This window comes from Perissodus microlepis, chromosome 8 (genome assembly GCF_051167445.1).
Source record: "Perissodus microlepis isolate ML-2025 ecotype Zambia chromosome 8, ASM5116744v1, whole genome shotgun sequence".
Lineage (NCBI taxonomy): Eukaryota > Metazoa > Chordata > Actinopteri > Cichliformes > Cichlidae > Perissodus > Perissodus microlepis.
This window is the reverse complement of record NC_140468.1, coordinates 7,662,373-7,687,412: the sequence shown is the minus strand read 5'-3', so window position 1 is coordinate 7,687,412 and position 25,040 is coordinate 7,662,373. Positions and strand designations below refer to the sequence as shown.

Sequence of the window (25,040 nt, the reverse complement as noted above, 5' to 3'; positions counted from 1 at the left end):
ACTACGATTATGGATCGTCTAACTGCTGCATAAAACTGCTGGACTAAAAGTGTGAGACTACAGATTTTATAAGCACTGCTTCGTGTGGACATGTATTTTGGATTATCTATTTTCCCATTAATCATGTGTGACCCCTCGAATTTATCTTGTGACCTCTGGTCTTGGAGCAATTTTGGGGAGGTGTATAAATAAATAAATCTAAAAACTTTGAGCATTTCAATTGTCCTGAGACCATTCTCTTTTTGAGCATCATTATTTTAACAGTGTCCGTCTATGATAAACAGAAATGTGAAGCCATTTGACCCCTGCTAGGGAATGCTGGGAGTCATAATGGTTGGTTTGAAGGGGTTGGACATCCCTCCAATGTCAGAGAGACAGAGAAAAGACACGGGGTGTGGTTGGTTAAATGCGAGACACCCCCTTTGTACTGTTTCAACAACATGGGGGGACATCTGGCACTGGCAATACTGCCCAGTGTTGAGGTCTCCATCAGCTTTCTCAAGCAGTGAGCTGTGCAGGCATTGAAGCACTGCCTGCACATTCTCATGCTAATACCCAAAATGCAGGAGCAGATGTGAAACATTTGGTTCTGTTCTTGTTCACTTGTAAAGAAATAATGTGTCCCGTTATCATTATTTCACTTTTTTTGTTCTTCTATGTGTTATAAAAAGGAGTTCATGGCAGAGGCCATCTTCTTTGGTGGCCCCACTTAGGTTGCATGTCTCCCTCTCACTGGCAGAAAAAAGTGAGTGTCTTGGGGATTTGAGGAGTGATTTTGTCATCTGGGTAGATGCTACCACAGTAATTTTAGAGGGAATGGTGCACTTAACATTTGCAAAATTGTTCCTGCAAGCATGACAGACGAAGTAGTGTGTGTTTAGCTTAATGTGTGTTTCAAACCTTCAAGAGTTTATTATTATGCATTATAATGTTTTGAGAATTTGACTGTATTTTACTAGTTATAGTGTATATGATCATTCTTTTAAAACTCAGAAAATGACCTTAAGGAGGTTAGGCTTAATTAAGCCTAACCTCCTTAAGGTCATTTTCTGAAATGCGCATATCTGCCTTTATTTAGGATTTTCGCTTATCTCTTTGTACTTTTTTCTACCGTGTATTTTAGTGTGTAGCATTCCCCCCGTCGGATAATTTTAACTTTAATTTGCACATGCAGATGCCATCTAATTTCGCAGAGTGGCTGTGCAACAGTGTCCCCGCCCCCACCTGGAATATCATTGGCTCCTATCTGCTTCTCTCTTGATATTATTGGCCAGGGAGGTGCCTGTCAAGAAACTTGACGTGGGAGACAAGTTTACAACTCTATACACGTGCTGCTGGTATGTCAGGGAGAGATGTGGTAGCATCCTTTACAGAGCAAGGATAGCACAGACTTTATTACCTGTGTGTATGATTCGCTGTACGCTCACCTTTCAGGGGATACTGTGGCACAGTTATTGGGGCAAGTTCTTAACACCTGTTCACAGCAGGCATCCATCATTTGGCACTTTTGGAGGAGATTGAGGTGTTATCCACAGCTTACTGTGGATGTAGACACTTCCTTTAGTTCCTTCATGGCAAGAAGACTCAGTGATGTGCGCCTAGCATGGCTGTGGCTCCTGCACCGACCACCAAGGGACCGGTATGGCTTTTAGCCGCATCACTAAACTGGACCCCCCGTCCCGAGGCATCTTCAGGAAAGCGGTGGTCATGCTGTGCTCCCTCCTCGCCTCTTTTTTCCTCCTGCACCTCCTCACCGAAAGCTGCACCACCACCACCGGCAACTCACCGCCCGGAGGCTCGTCTAGTCGGACTGCTGGTCTTTTCGAGGACCTGAGTTCGCTGAGGACCAAGAGACTGGTATATGAATGGACTGGCGGATCGGAGTTGAACCGCTACGGGACCGCCGCGCGCACCTCACAGGTCCTCGCGGATGAGCGCGCGACGCAGGATTCGGAGCTGCCCGAAGAGGCTCTCGTGCTGCCACCTCCGGATTTAGTAGTTTCCAGGAGAGTGTCGCCCAGGTTCGCAGGTAAAGTCAGTCCGCTCGGGGAGGGGAGCAAGAAGCTACCTCAGGCTCTCATCATCGGGGTAAAGAAAGGAGGGACCCGGGCTCTGCTTGAGTTTCTTCGGGTTCATCCTGACATCAGAGCCGTGGGAGCCGAGCCGCACTTCTTCGACCGAAACTACCACAACGGGCTGGAGTGGTACAGGTGAATATTTAATAAAGTAATTTTTTTATAAAGAGAGAGCGAAAACACACACTCTCACACACAATTTAAACACTTCAGTTAATATTACGCCTGAACATTCCCCAACTTTATTATCAGTCTCATTGAAATCTGTGCAATGTTTTCGGTCATTAAATTGCCACGATGATAGATTGTGTTTTTCCAGCATTTTATTTCCCCCCACAACCACATCACTGATAAAGGCTGTTCCTCATAACCCAGAAATCTTTATTTAACATCTCAGCTTTTATAGAGGTAGCCTAATTGCAGCTGGAATAAGCACTGAGGACAGTCTGTTGATTTATGAAAGCTACATTAGGCCTGTTTTCATTAGATGTTATCGGGCTGCTCATTTTGTTTCACATTTTGGGGTTGACTGCCTTTTAAGTTGCTTTGGTTCGAGCCATAGTGGAGTCAGAGTTTAAGGCTTCATTAGGCTGGGAAATAAGACAAGGGTAAATCAAAGTATTTAAAAAAAAAAATCAGAGTGTTGAGGAGTAATTTTCTCAATCAATTTCTTTCACCTTTAATAATTTAGTAGTGAATACTTCAATGTATGTGGTAAGTTCAGCGAAGACCTTAAACGGAGATTTCACAAGTTAATTATTTATCAAGGGGATTTAAAAAACAAAACTCAGACATGAGGCTTTATCCAAGATTGTCAGTCTCATGTGCTTTTATAAAAACCCAGAGAAAGTGAAAAACTCTTCATCAACAAAAGCTGAATTAGAACTATTTACTGAAGAAAAATTACAGCAGTGAAGGTTTTTGACTGCGTTTTTGTGGCATCAGGACAAAGTTTGTCCGTGTGTGTAATAAAAAATAAATAACTTTGAATGTTAAAAAAAACAAAGACAAAAAATAAATAAATAAAAACCCACAACTTCCTTGCCTTGCCGACGTTTTCTTTCTTTTTCTCGACACACAGCATTACTTGAGTGTTAATTCTGATCACTTTAAATCTTGTCTGGCAAAAGTGGAAGTCTAAACACAGATCCCGCATAAACACACTACCCTCCTTCAATGTCTCAATTTCCCAGTGACGGAGTGCGATGCGTTTTTCTCACTCAAGTCAAATTTGTGATTGATTTCATCTGTCAGTGCGAGTGTGTGTGAGTGAGTGTTTTGTGTTCACATTTCCACAGGCCTGTGGGGAATAATGGCTCTTCCTCTCAGTGGTTCTCTGTGTAATGGGGCATTGCCGACATTGCGGCTCTGTTATTAAGAAGGATTAGGGCCATAATGAAAGGTTACCTGAGTGTCTCAGGAGGTATAATTCACCTTTTGATTGAGTTAGCACTACACGCAGCACCCTCTAAAAGCCTGGAGACAAAACTTTAACTCTCACCAACAACTCCCTCCAGACCCTTCTCCTTTTCACCCTCCCACCCTTCCTCCCCCAAACACTCTGGCTTTCTCCCATCTCCCACTCACACACCTCCCTCTTTGTGCCTCTCTGAGAGTGAACATTCTCTTTTTGCCATCACTCTTTCACACCCTTCTGTTTACCTATTCATCCATTGTGAGGTTTTATATCCATAAGGGTCCCATCTATCCCGAGGAGTTGCCAAGATTCTCTGGAATTTGGACCGTGCCTCCAAGGACAGACCTTAGTGCCGGTTCGCCTTAATGCTGCCCATTTAAAACAGAAAGACCCTTGAAATGAAAGAGGCATAAATAACTGTTACAACAGCACGGCCCACTCTACGGGAGTTCATCTTGTCAGCTCTCCTCTACAGTCTGAGAATCTTCCTGTTTTGTGGGTTTTTGGAAGCGTTTGATTGAGCTGAATCCATTTGAAGTTGCTGGCCCGAGGTCATCTGAAGGTGTTTTTGTGCACTTCAGAAGCACTTGTTGAAACAGGGGAATCGATTTGATTGCTAAAGTCTGCCATCCCCTCTTGAAAATCGGTGCAGCCTCTGTGCCTCGGAGCTACTGTCATTTTACTAATGGTTATAAGATTTCAACGCTGTGGGAATGTTTAAAACATGTCTGACATGCGATAGGCTGAAATCTTTGTGCCAGGACTACACTGCTTGGTGGACAACCCCCCCACATACACCCCAAAAACTGTTGGTGTTTGTAGAAAACAGGACTAGATTTGTGTGACTAATCACTGTGTCCAATTTCTTGAATTATGTGATTCTTTTCATTAGCAACAGTGAATACTTAAAACACTGGGGCTTCCATTTTAGAAGACTTTGTTTATTGTCAAGGACACCATGTGTCTTCAGTGTGAATCCCTCGTCTCTGTCTCCTAAGGGAATGCGTGGAACGTATTTTAACACCTCTAAGCTCTTAATGTGACATGGCAACATCTCTGGCATCCTTTTCCAGCTTTCCCAGAATTATACTTGTCTGGCTTGTTCTTGGAATTTCCTTCAACTGCCCTAAAAAGTTGGTTCCGCACCAAAAGATATGATGCAAAAATCTGTCTACCAGGAAAGATAAAAGTTTTAGTATTGACACCACAGCTGTACGAGCATGAAACATGGGGGGGGGGTTAAACTTGTAACTTCACCGCATTTCCAAAAAACTGAGTATTTTTGCAAAATTACGACTCACCATCTGCACTTGTTTAGATTCTGGTTGGGTGTTTTTGGGTGTTCCCAGCTAGCATATCCAACTTGTTGACCTTACCTCAGTTAAAATGAAATGGAATAGATTTTAATAATAGTTTTAAGGCAAAACCATATTTTCTTTAGCTTTTTTAATAAGTAAAATATCTGGTTTTTCATGCACCGCTCGTCCACAGGAGCATTTCAGATGTCTCAGCTGTGTCCTCGTGGTAGATTTGGGTCTTTTGTTGTACAGGAAACTAACACCCAGCCCAATTGCACAACCAGTCAGTGTTACATTTCACTACACATTACTCTGAATAACCACACACAACCTATTAGGCTTTTGTTGTGGAAATGGACACTCAGAGTGAACAAGGAGGTCAAGCACAAGTACTCTGAAGTAAAGCAGAGGTCCGCGCTACAGAGTAGTCACTATTATGTTTTTGCCCTACTTAGGTTACTGAACACCCAAGCTTTCACCTGTCTAGACCCTGCCATTGCAGTTTTTTGTTTGATGTCCACAGACCGGTTGGATTAGGCTTCACCTGATCCCTTAATGGGTTAATTACCCTTCCTACAAACATGTGTGACCACAAGGGCATGGGTAAACACAAGGGCAATGTGCCGCCAGCTCTGCCGCACATATATTCATATTACAAAGAATACAGAATACAACGGTATTCAGTGGAGAAATGCAGGATTTCGTCTTTAAAGCACTAACACGGACACACAGGGCCACAAACTGGCAGCTTATGTATCAGCAAATTTTTAAAGTCTCCGTCTATGATTTTTCTCATACGTGTAATACTTAAAGCCACGAGAAAGCAAATGAAAACATTATGCTCGGATTTTTAAAAAAAAGCAAAGCTAAAAAGAAACACATTAAATTAGGGGGTTTCCCCGTTCATAAAACTGGCCATATTTGAAAGGAAGTTCTGTAATGGCTATAAAACAGGTTTTAATCATAAAAGCAGTGACCCAGCGGGGACTTCTGTTAGAAACGAGCCGTGTTTTGTAGCCTGATATGTGTTTCTTTGCCGTACGGCGGTCACAGTAGGGACGTGAATGAACACGGAACAAGTAAAATATTCTCGTTCTGTTTTGAATACACTTAAAGGTCCAGATGTAAATGTGTGTCGTGATAACATGTGTCCTTTCTACATTTTAATCCCCTGAATGCAATGGACTTTATTAGTTTTTTTAAATTGATTACAATTTTCTGTATTAGGTTACTCATCTTGAAACTCCATTTGTTAAAATAAAATTTAAAAAGTGAAGTCTGATGGTGAAAAGCTGGTAAATTCCCAGGAATTGAAATGAGGCCAACTTCCAACTTTGTTCTTTCCAGTGTGTTTACAATGGGTTTCAGTGAGTTGTGTGGCAGAGTTTAAACTACAGTCCTGTTTGCTGCTGCCTGATATTCCCCCTTTCACTCTGAGAATGAAGCAGCTTGGGGGAACTAGTGGAAAGAATGACACGGCTCAAAAAGGGAGAGGTTAGCTGTTAATAATGAAAAACTAACTGTCGGCATCTTTAGCCTGTCACAAATTCATACAATTTAGCAAGTATAAAAAATGGAAATTGGATAAAAAAAAAAAAAAAAACATAAAACTTGCAAACATTTAGTTTTGTGGCTGGATCAGCTGGAAGATGAGGAAAAACACGTGTGAGAGCGTGTATACATTTATATTTATGTGCAACTTTAAATACTTTTAAGTGTATCCCGGTCAGGAATGACATGTTCCTCCGAGTCATAAATAGATCTGCTCACTTGAAAATAATTCGGTTCATGCCACCCACTAGCTTTGCACCTCTGTGTATACCGATTCTACTTCACTTGCCTATCTGGAATTTTGCAATATGATCGTATTTGAAACGTCCTAGACCGTTTGTCTGGCCTTATTAGTCTCTGTGTGCGACATTTAAAAATATATCAATATGGTCTCTTTATAGATGCTTTGAAAGGAGCAATTTGTTGTATCTATTCTCCAAGGCACTGTGAAGATTTTAAAAACAGATTTCAACCATTTCCTCAAATGGAATTCCTGTTTGATTTATCTTGTTTTGACGCCACATTGGAAAATACGAAGCAGTTATAAGTTACCTTGTTAAAGGGCTGTGGAAATGACTTAGGATGGTGATTTTCTGATGTGGTTAGACATTTTTCGTCATAATTAGACGTAATTAGACATAAGAGTGGAACTTAGTTTGGTAGGGAATGTTTTTTTCCTGCCCAACATAGAAAAATTATACATAAAACTGCTTTACAGTTGGTTTACCTTGTGAGTTTAAATGTAAATATTTTATTTTATATTATTTTTATTTTTTTATATTATATTTTAAGGACTGAATGATTGTAATTTCAGCATAAATCTTCAGAAAGGCGTGTTTTAAGGGTTTGTTTTTCCTAGAGCAGAAGTACATTTGCAACATAAAGGCAGGTTTGCGAGAGGCAGGTGGAGTGGAGGGGACGCACAGAGGTGGAGGGGTCATGGCTGAGGTTGTAGAGGGCACACACTCCCACATAGTGGACGTAACATGATCACCAGAGACCTGAGTATGAGCTCTGAGCTGCCTTTGGATTGTGAAAGTGATTATCGTGTGGTATAATTGTAAAACTGGGACGGTCACCTCCTCCCGAAGGCATGCAGCGCACATTGACAGTCCCCCCCTCATCCCCCTCTCGCCAACTTCTTGACCTCCGCCACCCCCTCTAACATCTTTGCTTGGCCTTAGCAGCTGACCCTATGGGGCCCCGTGAAGGGGAGGTAGATAGAAGCAAGGGAAATATCCAAAGTAGTGCCTGTCAGCAGCTGCCCTGTGGCATCCTGGGAATCTGCCCTCCAATGGGAGGGTGAGGACAGGCAGCAGGTGCAGGGTGCTCAGCAGACACCACCTGGATCTCCACTAGGCACTCGCACCTGATGTATTCACCTGACGCACCTAAAATAAGTTGCGTTTGCTGTCTTCTTGAAAGCTAGCAAAGATGAAGGAAGTTTGGAAGTTTCTTTGTTTTAAATATTTCAGGTGTCACAGACCTCTTAGAGCTTTAATGAGCATGTGCGGAAAGGGAGGGTGATTGATCGCAGTCAGGAAGGTCAGCCTCAGAATGTGCCACCCTCAGAGTTCATAAAGCCAACAGATGGTAATGTAACACTGGAGTCAGATTACATTGTTTCTAGGATTCTGTTGTTTATTCACATTTGGGTTTATGTGTACACAAGTCAGCAACCTGTTTGACCCTGTTGTATCTCAGGCCTGTTCAGCTTAGCAGCTGTTGGCCTTTTTACGAGGTAGTCAACCGTACATTAGACAATTATTCTGGGATTCAGATTTCAAAAGGAATATTTGTGTCGTTTTTTTTTTTTTTTATCGTGCTTGACTGTACTAATATACGTTGCACTGTAAACCTGTGAAGCGCTGTAATCACTTCTATCGCTGTATTGTACAGTTGAGATGGTTGACCTTTTCAAAGCATTTTGTTTTAACTCTGAAGGCCGCTGTTCTATTTTCAGCTAATATACCTGCAGCCCTTTGCCGGTTTAATGCTTTAAGAGCAATGTCCATGAATGTCAGCGATGTTTATTTTCCTTCAACTCCATGGAAACCTGCCAGGTAATGTTTTCTAACATCGCAGCAGTTTTGCCTCCAGGCACTCTGCTGAGCAGTATGACTGAAAGGATGGGGAAAAAAGTCATGTTTGCAATTTTCTTTCTGTACTACATTTGTGTTTTTTCTTTTTCCTTCTTCATGGCACTTCAAGGTTGATGGAAGTTAAGAGTTATCCTTCCTTGAACAAAGAAAGACTGTAACCCTATCATTTGGCGCTGAAGAGTCAAGGGGTTTTAGACTAGACCGTCAGCTCTCTTCATAGAAGCGAGGTAAACAAACCACAAAACAACCTCCAGAATTCATGCATATTAAGATTTTCAGAGGATTTGCCAGAGTGCTTTAGGATTTTAGAAACGTGCAGCCAAAACCGTGTTATTTGGGCACAGAAGGGCTTGGGAAATGATGCATGGATTGAGCATGTACGTGTTACAGCCCTCAGTAGTGCGGATTGGCAGGGTAAACCAACGCCTCTGTGATGGATCTCTCTTTCCCATCTCACAGGCTACAGATTTATCACAGGACAGGGAGCCTTCTATATTGTCCGCTAGAGAGAACAAGACAGACAGACAGAAAGAGAGGGGGAACCACTGCTATGGAAAGCCTGGGAACCAATAAAAAGAAGGAAGCCCTCTCCTCCTGGGTCCTCCATTTTACATTCCAACTGTAGCGTTTTTTCTGCCATTTTCTGGCAAAAATCTCAGACTGGTATTTGAAGTCCATGTAAATTAAAAGAAATCCCTACAAATTCTAAGTGTTTATAGTGCTTGCATTCAAGGACGTTGGATGTTCATCTTTCCACCCTTTTGCTTGTGTTCGCTTAGCAGGAAAGCCTTTTTGTCTTTTCAAGTGTCTTATTTTAAGCTTGCTGGCTCACTTGGAATCGTTTCCCTTTCTGCCTCTGTGCTTAAAGGCATGGACTTTGTCACACTTGCCATGTGTGCTATCTGCAGCTGCTTGTGTGGTGATAGGATGGCACCAAACAACCTTTTCCCCCTCTCCATCAGGGGCTTGGCCAGTGCCAGTCGCTTTGGCAGAGTTTGCCTTGCAGACATGCAGGGGCAATGCCAGACGGCACCTCCGGCACAACTTTAGTTTGACTGCCCAACCTCTGCCTCCATGCAGAACATTGAATTACACTGTCAGTATACTTAATGCGCACATGTGCTTGTCTGGGTGTTTGAGCCATCTAAAATGAGGGATTGGCATTTTTTTGGCATGGCCAGTTAAGAGGCCAACACATCATTTACTTCAGATGTTATTTTCAGGCTTTCAGCACTTCTGTATCCAGTGTATTCGGTATATTCCTGCTAGATATTGAACAAAGAGGTGCATGGTAGTGATGAGTGAAATAAAACATGCAGAAGATTAGGGTTTGGCAGTACTATAGACCAGGACCAGAAATCCTGCACAATTTTTAAAATAGCTAATAATGGAGGTGCTGAATGGAGAGAGAATGACAGCCTGGCATATAATCTGACTTGAGAGCTACTTTATTCAGACAGAAGCACCGCAGATCCATTGCATGTGCGTTTTTGAGAAATCTACCTGGTTTCTCAAGGAGGAATCCAGCTGTTCAAACAAACGCTTTACGTGAAGTCTTTTGTATTTCAATTTTAAAAGGTTGCATGTCACAAAAGAGCCTTTCATTATATAATGCAGCGGGATTTGTCTTTACAAATCATCGAATAAAATGTATCACAAATGTTCTATGACCTCATACAGAGCCTAGGTTTCAACTGTCAAGTCAAACAGGAGTCATTATAATCACAGGTATACCGTTTTTAAATTCGCTAATTTAGAGAAAAGATGGCACACAGGCTTTTGCTAACTATCGGCACGATGTCTGGCAGCTTGATTAAGGAGAGGAATGTGTTAGAAAATGAGTTTGCCAGCCAAGACCCGTTTATTGATAGATGGAGTGCAACAGCACAACCTGCGTCTTTTTACATAAAGATGGAAGAGGGTGATAAAGGGTCTGTGTAGCGCAGAGCCCGTGATTGATGTGCCCACAGGGGAGTGCAGAGAAGCCACACAGTAATTCAATTAATCTTAACCTGAACACTAGTAATTGCGACTGTAACTAGGTCTGACTGTACATTAGACAGGAGGAAGATTGCTGTCAAAGAAACATGTTTAGCTAATAGAAGTTGGAAGGAACATTCCCATTGCTCCCATTGCTTTAAAAAAGAGCTTTTTAAAAAAAAATGGAGTGGAGTTTAATAAACTCAGCCGTCTGCTCCTTGCTATCTAAAATATAACAGGACACCGGAGTATATTCTCGAGCATCTCACACTTCTGATAATCAGTTGTCTGCTTGACGTTTATTCAGCTGTGTAAAAACTATAACTTGAATCTCAGCCAAACCGATTTACTCAGGAACAAATAAAATACTAAAAAAAAAGCCAAATAATATCATTTTTAAGTTGTCTAAGTGACTTATATATCGTGTTTAACCTGAGTAGCGAAAGACGGCGGTGGGTTTGAAAACGATTTGCCGGGAGTCCGGTGTTCTCACCGGCTCTAGTGAGCCTTGCCCTCGGCTAGCTAACGAGCTGGTGGGTAACAGACGTCTCTGAAAACGTCGGAGTGCTTTTGAAAATATGTGGTGTCTTGATAAACTGAGCAGATATTTGAGGTTTACGCAGCTACATTCTCGCCTGAAAATATGTTAAACATTTATTTTGTGACCCAGAAAGAATAATAAGAGTAATATTAAAACTAACTAGCTGCTGCCATTGTTGGAAACTGAGCTGCGCTGCGCTATGAATTCTGGGACACAGCTTCTTCTTCTTCGGGGTTTAACGGCAGCTGGCATCCTTGTACATGCAGTGCTGCCATCTCCTGTTTCAGTCCGTTATTACACTCTTAAATCCTACTACTTATTCCTGCGTCTTTTGGGATCTGACAAAGCTTCAAACGACGCGTCGACTATTAAATTAGTCGTCGACGAATAGTCGACGTAATCGTGACTAGTCGACTAATCGTGGCAGCCCTAGTTGTGGACAATAATTAAGAGATGAAATGTGGCAGGGAAAATGAGGATTCAAATTCTAGTAGAAGCTTTACATTACATCAGTTACCTATAAAGAAAATGTCCTTTTGAGAAGCTGTCAATTCAATTTCAATTCAACTCAGTTTTATTTATACGGAAATGCAAATCACTGTTGTATTTCTGTTGTTGTGAGATAAAGTACAGCATTTGTCACCTCAAGCTGCTTTATATTGTAAGGTAAGTAACCTACAATAATAAACCCAACAATTAAATGACCCCCTATGAGCAAGCAAGCACTTGGCGACAGTGGGAAAGAACAACTCCCTTTCAACAGGAAGAAACCTCCAGCAGAACCAGGCTCAGGGAGGGGCAGCCATCTGCCGCCCTGTTGGGAATGATGGGAGGAAGACAGGGCAAAAGACACTGTAAAAGACATCCAGAGATTAATCATCACACATTTAAACTTCTGCTCCACATCGAAATTAGCCAGTTGAGGTGCTTCTGTAATATTGTGAAGTTCCCTGAGGACACCAGTGTTTTAAGTTCTGGCTATTTAAATTAAAAGCATTTTTTTTTTGGCCTAATTTCTTATAATGGACTGCATTTATATAGCGCTTTACAATTCCACTATTCATTCACTCTCACATTCACACACTGGTGGAGGCAAGCTACAGTTGTAGCCACAGCTGCCCTGGGGCAGACTGACAGAAGCGAGGCTGCCATATCGTGCCATCGGCCCCTCTGGCCATCACCAGTAGGCGGTAGGTGAAGTGTCTTGCCCAAGGACACAACGGCCAAAACTGTCCGAGCCGGGGCTCGAACCTTCCGGTTACAAGACGAACTGCCAACTCTTTGAGCCACGATCGCCCCACTACTTATATCCATTAAATACATGTATTGAGATTTTAGTGACTTTTCCACAGAGCCAGGTTACCTGCGTCTTCCTGTTTTGGCTAACACACGACTTAACAGACGAGCGTGACAGCTGTATTGATTTTCTCTGCTGAAACACAGACAAACCACAGCAGAAGGCCCCATTTTCAAATCCTCGGCTTCATGTTGTGCCTTTCTGCTCGTCATCAGATAAACAAAAAGTGTAGTGTTTTATATTCTTTTGTGATCAAATCAGTGTATTGTTTTTCTTTTCTCTTGTGACTACCCCCTATTGAGGTCTACACCAAAGGTTTTTGGATTGTCAGAAATCTTTTGAGATGCACCCTGAGATATTGACCCTATTATTTCCTGTAGGAGCAGAGCAGTACTTTGAAGGTGTTGATCCATAAAGACAGAAAGACAAGACTTCTTTATGGGCTGGTTTTATGCATTCTCTGGAAACTGGATAGCTCGCGAACAGCAAGATAAATCAAGTTAACAGTAAAATCTATTTTTCTTACCCTCCTATGTCCCATTCTTTTGCCAGACGTATTTCTTTTGTTCAGTACGCCTCTGAAGAGCATTAGTCCTCGTCATTTAATTTGAAGCGAGGGGGTCACCGAGCTCCAGATACAATGCTAAGCATTTGTAAAAACTGACCGTGTTAAATCAATAGCTTATGTTTCATTTCTGCGTTATTGCAGTCATTTTTATTTACGCAGCTGGCTAGAGCTGGGTCAACCACGGTCAGTTTGGACTAAGGGTGTAACAACATTGTAGAGCCTGTGGGACTTGTCATGAGCCCAAGTCATTTTAACCGTCAAACATGTGGTTGGGCTGGGGCTCATTATATCATTATGTTGTCAGGGTGATTGTTTATCCTGACATCTTCGTCTCACATAGACACATCCTCCCATACAGTCGTATCATCAATAGGCGGAGCAAGCCACCAACATAGACAGATGGACAAGATATACCATGCAGTGTCTTCTCTAATAAGATGGTAGCTGTTCTTTATCCACTGCAGTTCTTACTGCTGCTCCTCAAACAGGCTACCATCAATTATTAATCCAGCCAATTAGCAAGTCTGCATTATTCACCAGGAACCTGTGATCACATCCATTAACTTCACTGTCTCCCCTATTGTGGCTCTCCCAAGTGGTAGTCACACATCCCACAGTTCCTCCTACCCAGCTGACGTACTGTAGTGTATTTGTATTTATGCTGTATTACTTTCTTCACCTCTTCTTATTACACGTCACACTCTGCACATACACTACTTTGGGATTACTGAGTAACTTGTTTTGTTGGGCCAATCAGATAAAGAAACACCCCTTTAATGCTTCCTTTTAATGCGTTCTAAGCCTTGATAAAGACTTTTATTTATAGTGGTATTACTGTGCTAAATTCACAAGTAAAAAAGGAAAGATATTGGAAATGTAGGATGAATAAACATATTACAATTCATTAAAGTGTTATTACAATATACTCGTAACTGATAAAAAATGAAAGACAATCGATAGGTCTGATTAAACTGTATGCATCATTAGCACAGAATGTAAAGTTAACATGATGTTTTTTTGCACAGACTTTCAACTGTTCACACAAGAGGATCAGTTCAGAATATCGTTGCTTTCTCACATGTAGCATGCAGCAGGGGTTCACTTCAGAGGCACTACAGGAAATACTCTGGGTATTTAGGCAAGGGAGCTGCCTGGGTAGAATGTGCATGAATGTAGCATGCATGATGCACACACGCTAGTAGCAAATGCGTGCGCTACTCTCACATCAGCACAGACAACATTACATGGACGTTTTACTAATGTCCCATACTGACTGCAAGTGAAAACAGTTCTACTTTGTGGTATAGTATAGTATATAGTAGTGCATCAAGTAAGTAAGTGAGCCTTACTTTAATTATGTATAAGTAAAACCTTAAAAAAAAATGTAGGTCTCTTTTAATTCTTATGGATAGAAAATATAATCTTGAGTTTATAGATTATTATTCAATAATAATGATAATAATAATAAGACTCTTAAGAGCTAGTAGTGTGACAATCACTATCTTTGCTGTTATGGAATTCTACCATAGATTTCCCATAATGCATAGTGCAATGTCCCTGTCATGTAAAAAGCAGAGTTGGTGACAGCTGGACCCTTAATGAGAATAAAGCAAAAGTATGCAAAGCTCACCAATTAATTTTTGCTGATTAAAACAAGACGAATAAAGTAAATCAGGAGCAAAAATTAATACCCGCTGTTGCAAAAAGAAAACAAAAGCACATAACTCCATTTGTATTTTCTTCTGAAAATTTCCCTGAGCTCTATAAACAAAGAGGCAACACTGCTTGTCACTGGGATTTATGGACCCTCAAATCGCAGAACAAAATCACTTCCTGTTTTTCCTGTGTTTACCGGACACACAAGCAGGCGGCTGCACATTTGATAAAAAGTGATTTATTTTCATTTTGCTTATCTGCTTAATTGATGTCCCCCAGGCCTCCCTGGCAGTCATAATTTCATTATACAAACAATTTAGAGAAGTTTGATTAACACAAATGAGAGTTCAGGGGCACTGCCGGTTTCCATGTTACCCTACACATGCTTTTCTTCACACTGACTCCGTCTGGCTCGGCCCGCATACTTGAGTTATAAATAACAACTCCTTATCACAATAAACAGGAGGAACAAAATAAATCTGCACTCACGATGAAATGTCGCTGTGCCACTTTAAATCCTCTTGCTGGAGCCACACGTTTAAATGGTGAGAATGTGTGTCGCCATGCTGTAATTTTACATATGTTTTGCACCCAGCTGAGATTTAGTTCACTCAAAGGAGCCCATATGTGGGTGCTTCAAAATCTTCAACAAGCTTCTCATTGAGACGCAACTGCATTGATTTTCTTGTTCGGGATTCACCACAGCTATTGATTTAGGGCTCTTCTGAGACAACAGCGTAATTAGGCCTATATTGTGAAGGGTTCGCCCCACTATTGCCTCATTGATAGGCCTGTGCTTTTTTTTTTTTTTTTTTTTTGTTAGCCCCACCAAGTGTTACACAAGCACTAATGGAGAGACCTAAACACACATACACTGCGCATATATATGCACAGACTCAGCGGCTGTCGTGGGCAGGTCTGTTTCTGACATCCCATTTATTACATCATATTATTTTCCACTCAGCCCAGCAGCAGTGAATATTCTTTTTCACCACCCTGTTTTTGCTCGTATGGGTTTTTTTTTTTCCCTCCTCTTTCTTGTATCCAACTAGCTTTAAAACAGGGTCGGCTCTGGCAAGGCGTAAATCCAGCTAAAGGGTTTTCCCCCTCGCCCATAAAGCTTTTACTTCAGGCAGTCGAGTGCCAATGTGGGATTCTAGCTCTCCCCAATGAACTCCTGAATGCACATTGTAGCAAAAGTGGGTTTTTGGAAGAGATCTTTTGAGTCTCTAGGTGAATGTGTAAAACATGCACTTGCAGACGGTTGCTTTAAATGTAATAGGTTCGCATTCAAGACACACATGAGCAGATAAACTTAAAATTTACACTTTAACAAATATGGTTAAATACTGCAAGCTACAATCTAAAACTGCTATATTTCTGCCGAGCATGAAGTCTCATGGAAATGCTAATTTCTTTTTTGTTTTAAATCGTTACTTTAAAGATGCTGTGATGGTTAAGTTGTTTTGAATGTGTGATGTGGTTTAAGCCTTTGTGTTCCTGAAAACTTGAATTTATGTTTAGCAAGGATTGCGCCACCATGTCTGTGACTTTTATACCAATTAATCTCATCTGCCAGTGTTATTCAGTTGTTAAACTATAACAATAGCAGCATTCCTGCCTCGGTACAATGCAGAGAATAATGGAATTGCTACTAAGCTGATTTAAAAGTTTAGTTTAAGAAAGACAAGAAAATGATTTTGTGGTACGTGGCAAGAAATATAGCCAAATGTGTTTGTGGTGATTATAGTAAGAACACTAAAATAACAGCATAATTGCAACTAAACAACTGACAGTATTAAAGCTTGTATTCCTTACATCACCCTAATGTAACATTTTTTTTTACTGCAAAGAACTCCTGTTGTAATTTATAGCAGGTCCACTGTAAAATAGCAGTTTAATGCTAGCTGTCAATAATCTTATAGTGGATTTGATGCAGTGTTTAGATACAGTTACACAGGTTTTTTAAGGGAAGCATTCGCTGTCATTAAGTCTTTTATTGAAGTCCTGTTGTTTGCACCACATTTTATTTATGCCACAATTTATTCTATGGGTACACAACTGAACTACAGGCCTGTAATGTAAATACAAATGTGATTGAAAGGGGTTCATAATAACCCCCATTTCAACTGTCATGAATATGAATTGCATTAATGTGCATTTAGTTTTGGTTTGCTTCTTTTTGTATGTGAATGTGGACTCTTGAACGATCGTACACGCCCAGCCCCTCCTCGTTATTGTCTTACACCCAATTTATTTATTTTCTTATTGCGCTGCGGACAGGCTATATTTATTCGTGGCGCAGCCTCTATCTGCATGTGAGGCGCATCAGTCATTCAAGGCTGGAAGAGTTTGACTCAATAACAGTGCAAATATCCAGCCATTATCTCTCTGCGCAGTACTCCCTCAATGTTAATGTGTTTTTAGGACGATTACATCAATGTGAAATATTGAAAAATAACCCGATTGATAACATGAATCATCAAGCCTGTGTCTCCGCCCCCTTAAACACCTCATTTAGCATCTCCATGGCAACATGCCGGTAATTGCCTACATGGGCATTGCAACATCCCTCATGGAGTTAACTGTTAATCTATAGCTGCTCAAGTGTATGAGCCTCAGGCTTCCAGGTCAGCTTCCAGACTCAAGTATTTAAACAGAGGAGAAATGCAGTGCTTAACAAATGTATTAGACCACTACCCAATGCAAGGTTTATGTAACAACTGCCCTAATTCAAAGTATTGATAATTGGCAAATCATTTTTTTAATGCTAAAACAGAATTAAAATCAGAAAAAACTTAGTGAAGTGCATTATTATTTTTTAGTTATGATGCTAAATCACAGTTACTTACAGATGTTCATTAAAAGAATTCAATTGTTATGACTGATTCAGTGTGTTACTTCAAGGTCAGTTCAATTTTATTTATACAGCACCAAATCACAACAATCACCTCAAGGCGCTTTATATTATAAGGTACACCCTGCAATAATACATACAGAGAAAAACCCAACAACCATATGACCCCCTATGAGCAAGCAGTTTGGTGACAGTGGGAAGGAAAAACTCCCTTTTAAAAGGAAGAAACTTTAAAGAGAACTCTGCTCAGGGAGGGGCGGCCATCTTCCTCAACCGGTTGGGGTGAGAGAAAGAAGACAGGACAAAAGACATGTTGTGGAAGAGAACCAGAGATTAACAACAAGTAATGATTAAATGCAGAGGTCTATTAACACATAGTGAGTTAGAAAGGTGACTGAAGAAGAAATACTCAATGCATCATGGGAGTCCCCCAGCAGCCTATGCCTATTGCAGCATAACTAAGGGAGGATTCAGGGTCACCTGATCCAGCCCTAACTATATGCTTTATCGAAAAGGAAAGTAGAGAGTGTCCGTTTGCTGAATCCAAACTGGAAGCTGGTTCCATAGAAGAGGGGCCTGAAAACTGAAGGCTCTCCCTCCCATTCTACTTTTAAATACTCTAGGAACAACAAGTAGGCCTGCATTGTGAGAGCGAAGTGCTCTAATGAGGTGATATGGTACTAGAGGGTCATTAAGATAAATTAGGGCCTGATTATTCAAGACCTTGTATGTGAGGCGCAGGATTTTGAATTAAAGTTTTAAATGATTTCTAAAATATGTGTTTTTATGACAGGTAGTCTAATCTAATAAATTTTTCAAGCACTATATTCTAGGTTCACTCTTCATCCCTGTTACTATAATTAGACTTATTTACTTAAAGATTTGACCTATGTTGAAATAACAAAAAAAACTTGAAAACTGTATGTGGAGTCTCTTAGGATTGCAATATCCCTGATGCTGGATATTATAATCTTTATTTTAGACATTTTTATTATTTAATAATAATGTATAAATTAATAATATTGATATTAATGATGATTATTAATTCAGTTAACCTAATATTCAAGTGACTACTGAAATAATAGTTCATTTTAATGAACTAGTTACCAGACCAATTCACCCCATTAGCATTTTTAGCTACAACTGGCTAGCAGGATCAAGTGTGGCATTGCATTGTAAAGTACCTTTAGTATCTTGTTGTCATGAATTTCAAAAAATGTGTCTAGACGAAACACAATGCGGAGTGTAACCTCGTGTGAATGCAGTCACTGAAGTGTGCCAACCCTAAATATTTGCCAATGAAAGACCTGCTTCCTGGAGTGGCTGTAGCTTAGGAGATAGAGCAGGTCAGCTGCTGATTGGAAGTTTGGTGGTTCAGTTCCTGGCTGCTCCAGTTTGCATGTCAAATATCCTTAGGCAAGATACTAACCCCGACTTGCTCTCCAATGCATCCATCGGAGTATGAATGACAGAAAGCACTGAAAGCATAGATAACAGTGCTTGTGTGAATGGATGTGTATGGCTGAATGTGACGTGTTGTATAGAGCGCTTTGAGTACTCCAGGAGTGTAGAAAAGCGCTATATAAGAAACAGTCCATTTACCATGATACCATTCCAAGAGTAACCAGTAGCTGGGACAGAAATATATGTTCACAATTTTTCAGAGACCTATAATTTTGCTAACTTTTCTCCAAATTTTTCCCCGTCTATATATAAAAGCAAATTTGAATTATGTCCCCCCAACTCCCCATTTCTGCTTGTCAGTGGTGTCAGGAGAGTTCAAAGTTTCACGACACAGTGGCTAGCAAAAGTAACTGTTTTGCATTTGTATTCCTTCGCATTGTTCCATAGACTTTGTTTGTAACTGCTCTGGGAAAACAATTTGCTTCACTGAGGGATCACATTATCCTGCACCAGCAGTTCATTGGTTTGTCTGCACACCTATATTAAATATGGAGGGGATCAAAACAAACTCTCACATTAGGCCTCTTGGCGATAAAATATTCACCTTTTACTTTCTGGTATGAAAAATGCATAAGTAAAAGACTTTGTTGAAATAGGGAAATAAAACAGGAAAAAAAATTAAATATAGATCTCTTGGATTTTGCGGGTCTTGCTTAATTTTAAAAAAAGTACATCATTCAGGTTGCTTTGTGTCACTTTTGTCTCTTTACAGAAAATCACTTTCAACCGATTGGCCTCGTTAGCAGTGAGAAAAAAGAAACCTCTACTACAGTATAGGCATTGTTCTAACCTCGACAACGAGGTTCTGCCCTGTAATTACATTCTATTTCTAAAACCATCCGTCTTTGCTCACAGAGAGCTGACAGGCTAAAACATTAGCACGTTGTCGGCATCTCCTCAGTTCTCTGTTACACTTCATATTATCTTGTACCCTCAACTCAGCTTCCCAGATGGAGTTACCTCTCGGCAGTCTGGGGAAAAAAAAGAGGAGGTGTTTTCATGTTACACAGTCAGTTTAACTCAGCCACAATGGAGCCTCCCGGTTTCTCACTAGGGGTCTGTGGAATTCTGGGTCACAGCCCAGCCTCAGGCAACCACTGGCTCCACTTTAGCCATTCTGTGTCGTTTTAGCTCCTGTGACATTCCACAATGGGTCATTTTTCACCTTTTCTTTCAGCGACAACCTGTTCTCCATCCCGCCCCACCTCACTGGCACCGCTTACAATCACCATCAGCGTGTGGAACTGTTGCTGATAGCATACCAGCCTCGCGCATCTCAGCATCACCTGTTCGTTATGCACGGCACTGCTGCCTCAACAGAAACGAGCGGCGCGAAGTTCCATTTTCTCCAGGCTATTTATTTAATGGATAATGCAAGGGACGTAAAATGGAAATCAGGCATTCGACCATGGCTTTAACACTGGCTCCTCCCTGCCTGCCTTCCTGAACTGCATTCATTCTCACACCAGATGAACATAAATCATTTTGGTAACTTGCTATTACCAAGCTCATTATTTATTCTCCTGGATGTTTAAGGGGAAGAATAAATAAAATAAAATAAAATATTTAAAGCTCCTAGATGTGAGGAAGGGAACATAACCTTCATCTGCCGCTGTCTGTGTCGCTCTGGCACTAAAATTAAGAGGAAAAAAACGAAAAGATTGTGTGAGCATGTACATGTCAAAAGAAGTGATAAGGGAGAGCATTCATATATGCTAATCCCTGCCCCTCTCTGCTTCTTCTGTGGTGGCAGTGCAACGCAGAGGGTGCAAGCTGTGCTGGTGTGCTCTCCTTGTGGTTTGGCACAGCGATGAGGAGAGCAATGTGATGTGCCAGGCGCTTTGTATTCTAAGCCTGGGAGTAGAGGGATGGAGGCAGGAAGAAGGGGGGGAGGAGGGAGAAAATGAAATAGGAAGAGGAGACAGGGAGGAAGAGAGCACAGAGACAGTGTAATCACTTTTACACCCCCCGATACTGCTGTCCGCCTGACACTTGACTCTTACCCCAAGCCTTTTCTGCACTCCCCTCTACAATATCTCACACTGTCTGTGTGCCTTTCCCTTTTTACTCAGTCCAAACAGAAACTTGAGCTCGCACGTTTTGGAAGTATTGCTTTTGTCCAGATCTGTTTTGCTATCTTGTAACTTTTTTTGTTAATTTAGGTAAGCTTAGTTTCCATGTGCTTCCAGAGCTTTTTAAAGTGAACTCAAATATTTGGGTTTCATTATGTTCAAACTATCAAATTTCATATGGAAATTATGTTTTACTGCCTTTTGCCCCCTCCTGCGTATAGGTCCTGAGACAAAGCAGTATAAGAAAACGAATGCGGTTCTGTACGATGGCATCTGAAACCAACACCGGCTCTCTGCTGTGAGGTAGTCCTAAATGTCTGAGAGAAAAATACAATGATGTTCTGAGTTCACAGCGAAACAATCTGCCAGCCTGTCTACTCCAGCTCTGTTGGCTGAGATTCTACCTGACTAATTTTGGCTTCTCTATATGCTTGCATTTGAACAGAACAATGACTCCTTTTCAGAAGTTGTTCTATTTTAGAAAATCCCAGGCGGTTTACAGTCAGAGTTCTCAGAAGTATGCCAACAAGACTCAGACTTGGGTTTTCAACCTGTCAAGTTCTTACTTTAATTGTGGATGTGGTACAGTATGATGTTGAGTTCAGTTATCCCACTGCATTATCATCTGTGCATCGATGTGCTTACCTGTGCAGTGGGTATGAGATGAAAATGCTGTTAAAGATTAAAGCAGACTCTCTTAAGAGTTTTCAGGATGCATGAGACATCTTCACAAGCTTTTCATCTTGAGTGGTTAAAGTGAGCAAACTGTCTAATGCAGAACCAACCACACACATGCACACTTAACCACAGTCCTCGCCACACCCAGCTCTTCCTCATTTCTTCCCTTTCTCTTGCCCCTTGATTAAATCTCTTTTTCCCCTAAAGTTCAAGTCTTGTCTGTGCAACTAAAACCTAATTTTATCCCTCTATAGTTTTCTAAAAACTGATCAAAAGAAAAGATCAGCACTAACTCACATATTCTTCCATGATGAGGTACATGCCTATTTTTTAAATCAAACCCTCATATACTAATTGTGTATTCATCTGTGGCTGAAGGTAGTGCCTAACTAATGCATTTTGCAAGGGGAAAAAAAAAAAGAGTGCAGAGCTACTTTACTTAGATATTAAAGGACTTTGGGCTGAGAGCCACAGAGTCGGAAAGCTGGTAACTGATGAGAAATAAAAGCATTGTTACATTGGCAGATGTATCCTCAAATTTGAATGGTAAACAGCCACACAGCCTTCTTAAATGCTCTATAGGCAACCATGACACTAATCATTCATATGCAAGATCCCCGCTGGGTGTTAGTGGACTGTTCTGGTGAAACATAAGCCATATCAAGACATACTACCATGTGTATTACAGTATAATGGGAAACAGATGTGGGGTAAAACTTAAAAGGATTAAAAGTAGCTCAGAAGTTTTAATTGTTCAACTGCCAGAGTTTGAAATAAGCTCCAGTTTATCAAGCCCCAACTGTCCCTAGACATTTATGCTAGAAAAAGTGTTAGGTAAGGGTTACAATACACACTGACAAAAGTTATGATAATTAATATGAGAATAGGCATACAGTACACATACAAAAAAATTGTATTAGCAATGAAAACACAGTATCAGTGCAGAAGAAGCATTTTCTAGTGTAGGCCAAATAAGCTTTTAAGTTCCTCAGTGTTTAGGGGGGCCACCCAGTAGGTGGACTGATATACACTGCTCATAAAAATAAAGGGAACACTTAAACAACACAATGTAACTTCAAGTCAAACTGTCCACCTAAGAAGCAACACTGATTGACAATCAATTTCACATGCTGTTGTGCAAATGGAATAGACCAGCGGTCCCCAACCCCCGGGCCTCGGACCAGTACCGGTCCGTGAGTCGTTTGGTACCGGGCCGCGAGAGTTGAGGCTCAGGTGTGAAATGTATAGTTTTCAGGGTTTTTATCGGTTTTCAGCGTTATTTTGTTATCGTTTACTCGGTTTTCCTTGGTCTTTTCACGTGTGTTATGAATAAATCTACTTTTTTTCGGTACCGGTACTAGTTTTATTTTGTTGTATTTATCCACGACACCTTAAAGGCCGGTCCATGAAAATATTGTCGGGCATAAACCGGTCCGTGGCGCAAAAAAGGTTGGGGACCGCTGGAATAGACAACAGGCAAGCAAGACATCCCCAATAAAGGAGTGTTTCTGCAGGTGGTGACCACAGACCACTTCTCAGGACCTATGCTTTCTGACTCATTTCTTTGTGCGTCATTTTAAGACAGTCTCAAGCCCTGCTGTCTGTTTTGGGATGCAGTTTGTTCACTGCAATCTGGAGTGTCAGTCCAACTAGTGCTTGCAACAAGTTTATATGCAAGCTCACCAAGACTGCAGAGCAGAACAAGGACGACTGTTGCCAGATGCAGTCCAGAAGGATGGCGGTGGGGTCTGTCTGTAGGACTCACTGGGGAAGCGCCTAAATATTTTACTCAGATTTTTTAATTTGTCACAAAATGCTCAGCATTGAAATGTTGGCACAAAACTTCCTTATATAGTATTCATTAATAATTAATCTAAGAAAGCATCAGTGTGTCTTCTCAGACGCATGAACACACCTTTACATCTGCCACAACTTGAATCTAGTTCTTTGGGAAACACTACACAATGATCAGAGTTTGATGACCAAGTGGTGTTCCTGTACACGAAACATCTTAATGTCACGTTTCCTTACAATGGTAACTATAATGAAACTGTCATCTCTCGTTACAAGGCTGTTTCTTGATGATAAAGAAAGGGCCATGCCCAAAAGGAATAAGGTATAACAGATAAAATAATAAGAGAAGAGAATAAGAGAAAATGTCTTTATAGAGCCGTTTCTCGATTGAAGGCCGCAAATTAAAAACCTTTTACAAATGTAAATTTTTGAGTGAGCTCCAGAAATGTTCAGGAAATTTAGCATTGTTGTATCTATGCCTTCGCAAACAGAAAGGATAGTCTTTTTGCCAATCCAATGTATTTGTCGTTGTGTTCATAGAAGGGTCTGTAGTTATCAGAGTTTAGCCTTTATATGTTCAAATCACAAGCCTTTGTCTGTTTTCTGTGTCGTAATATCTGAACTAATTTTTTCTGCAAGAGCAGCATGGAGGCATGCAGGCGGGATCTCTGCCAGCAAAGATGTGGCTTGTAACAGCTCTCTTTTTAGTGACAGTCTATGGCATATTCAGCATCCTCAAATGTTTATATTGAATGTTTCAGAAGCTTGAAAATCACCATGGCAATGGTTCCAAAGACAAAAGCCCTAGCCTTTTGTCATGGGTAATTATCACAGAGTAGGCCCCTTAAAGCCTTCCATTTGGCTCTGAACAAATTCACATTTAATTTTGCTCTCATGCATTTGACACGGGGCTTTTTTGTATTCAAATCAGGCTTAGATGTAGAATTTAAATATTGACTGAAATGAGTTCTGTTTGACGCAAGTAGTTCTTTCTGCTTTTTCTTTCTCCAGATTATTTCAATATTTGGAACCATGGAGAAGGGATAAGAAGGGCTATAGAAAGGCCACTTGAAATTTCCTAACGAAGCCACCTTCCCCATATAAGTGAACATTCGAAAACACAATACCTTGAAAATGAGCTTTGGTATTAAACCCAAGTTTAGGTGTCTTATCTCCCACTAGCTGCTGAGTCTCTAAAAGCTGACTTAGCAGAATGAAGAATAACTGTGAGCTTTTGCCAAAGCCGATCCCACTGAAGTGTCATTTCCACACGCTCTGTTTTAAACTCCATGTAACTTCAAATAAGTAGGTCAGAGAAATATGAAAAAAAAAGTGCTGTGGGGGAATCTACTCAAAGCTACATACAATGTGATGACATTATGTACAATATAGAGATACATCTTAGGTTATATTTAATGGTTAGGTTCTCCAGCAATTTGGTTTAATGGAACATGAATCACTAAATGCAAAATTAAGCCCCATGTCTGTTGGCTGCTCTCAGTTTGTGTTGGTTTTTCAGGCTCTGAAAACAATAATCAGAATTGGTTCCACATCACCCAGCTGCTTCGGACGCAAACTTTAATTTTACAAACCAAAAACTTCTTGTTTAGGGTTAGGAAAAAGGTTGTGGTTTGGATTAAAATATACCCCTTCATAGCATTGATCATTAACTTACCCGCTGTGTTTAATT

General features: G+C 40.8%; 1 protein-coding gene across 1 annotated transcript in view; it reads left to right on the top strand.

Annotated features, from left to right (window-relative positions):
• The first annotated feature begins 1,338 nt into the window (after window positions 1-1,338).
• The window catches only part of LOC146381312 (heparan sulfate glucosamine 3-O-sulfotransferase 3A1-like), a 35,984-nt gene continuing 12,282 nt past the window's right edge, over window positions 1,339-25,040 (top strand). The window contains exon 1 of the mRNA XM_084937286.1: window positions 1,339-2,210. Coding sequence (XP_084793412.1) covers window positions 1,642-2,210 — 569 coding nt within the window. The 5' untranslated portion in view covers window positions 1,339-1,641. The remainder of the gene's footprint in view (window positions 2,211-25,040) is intronic.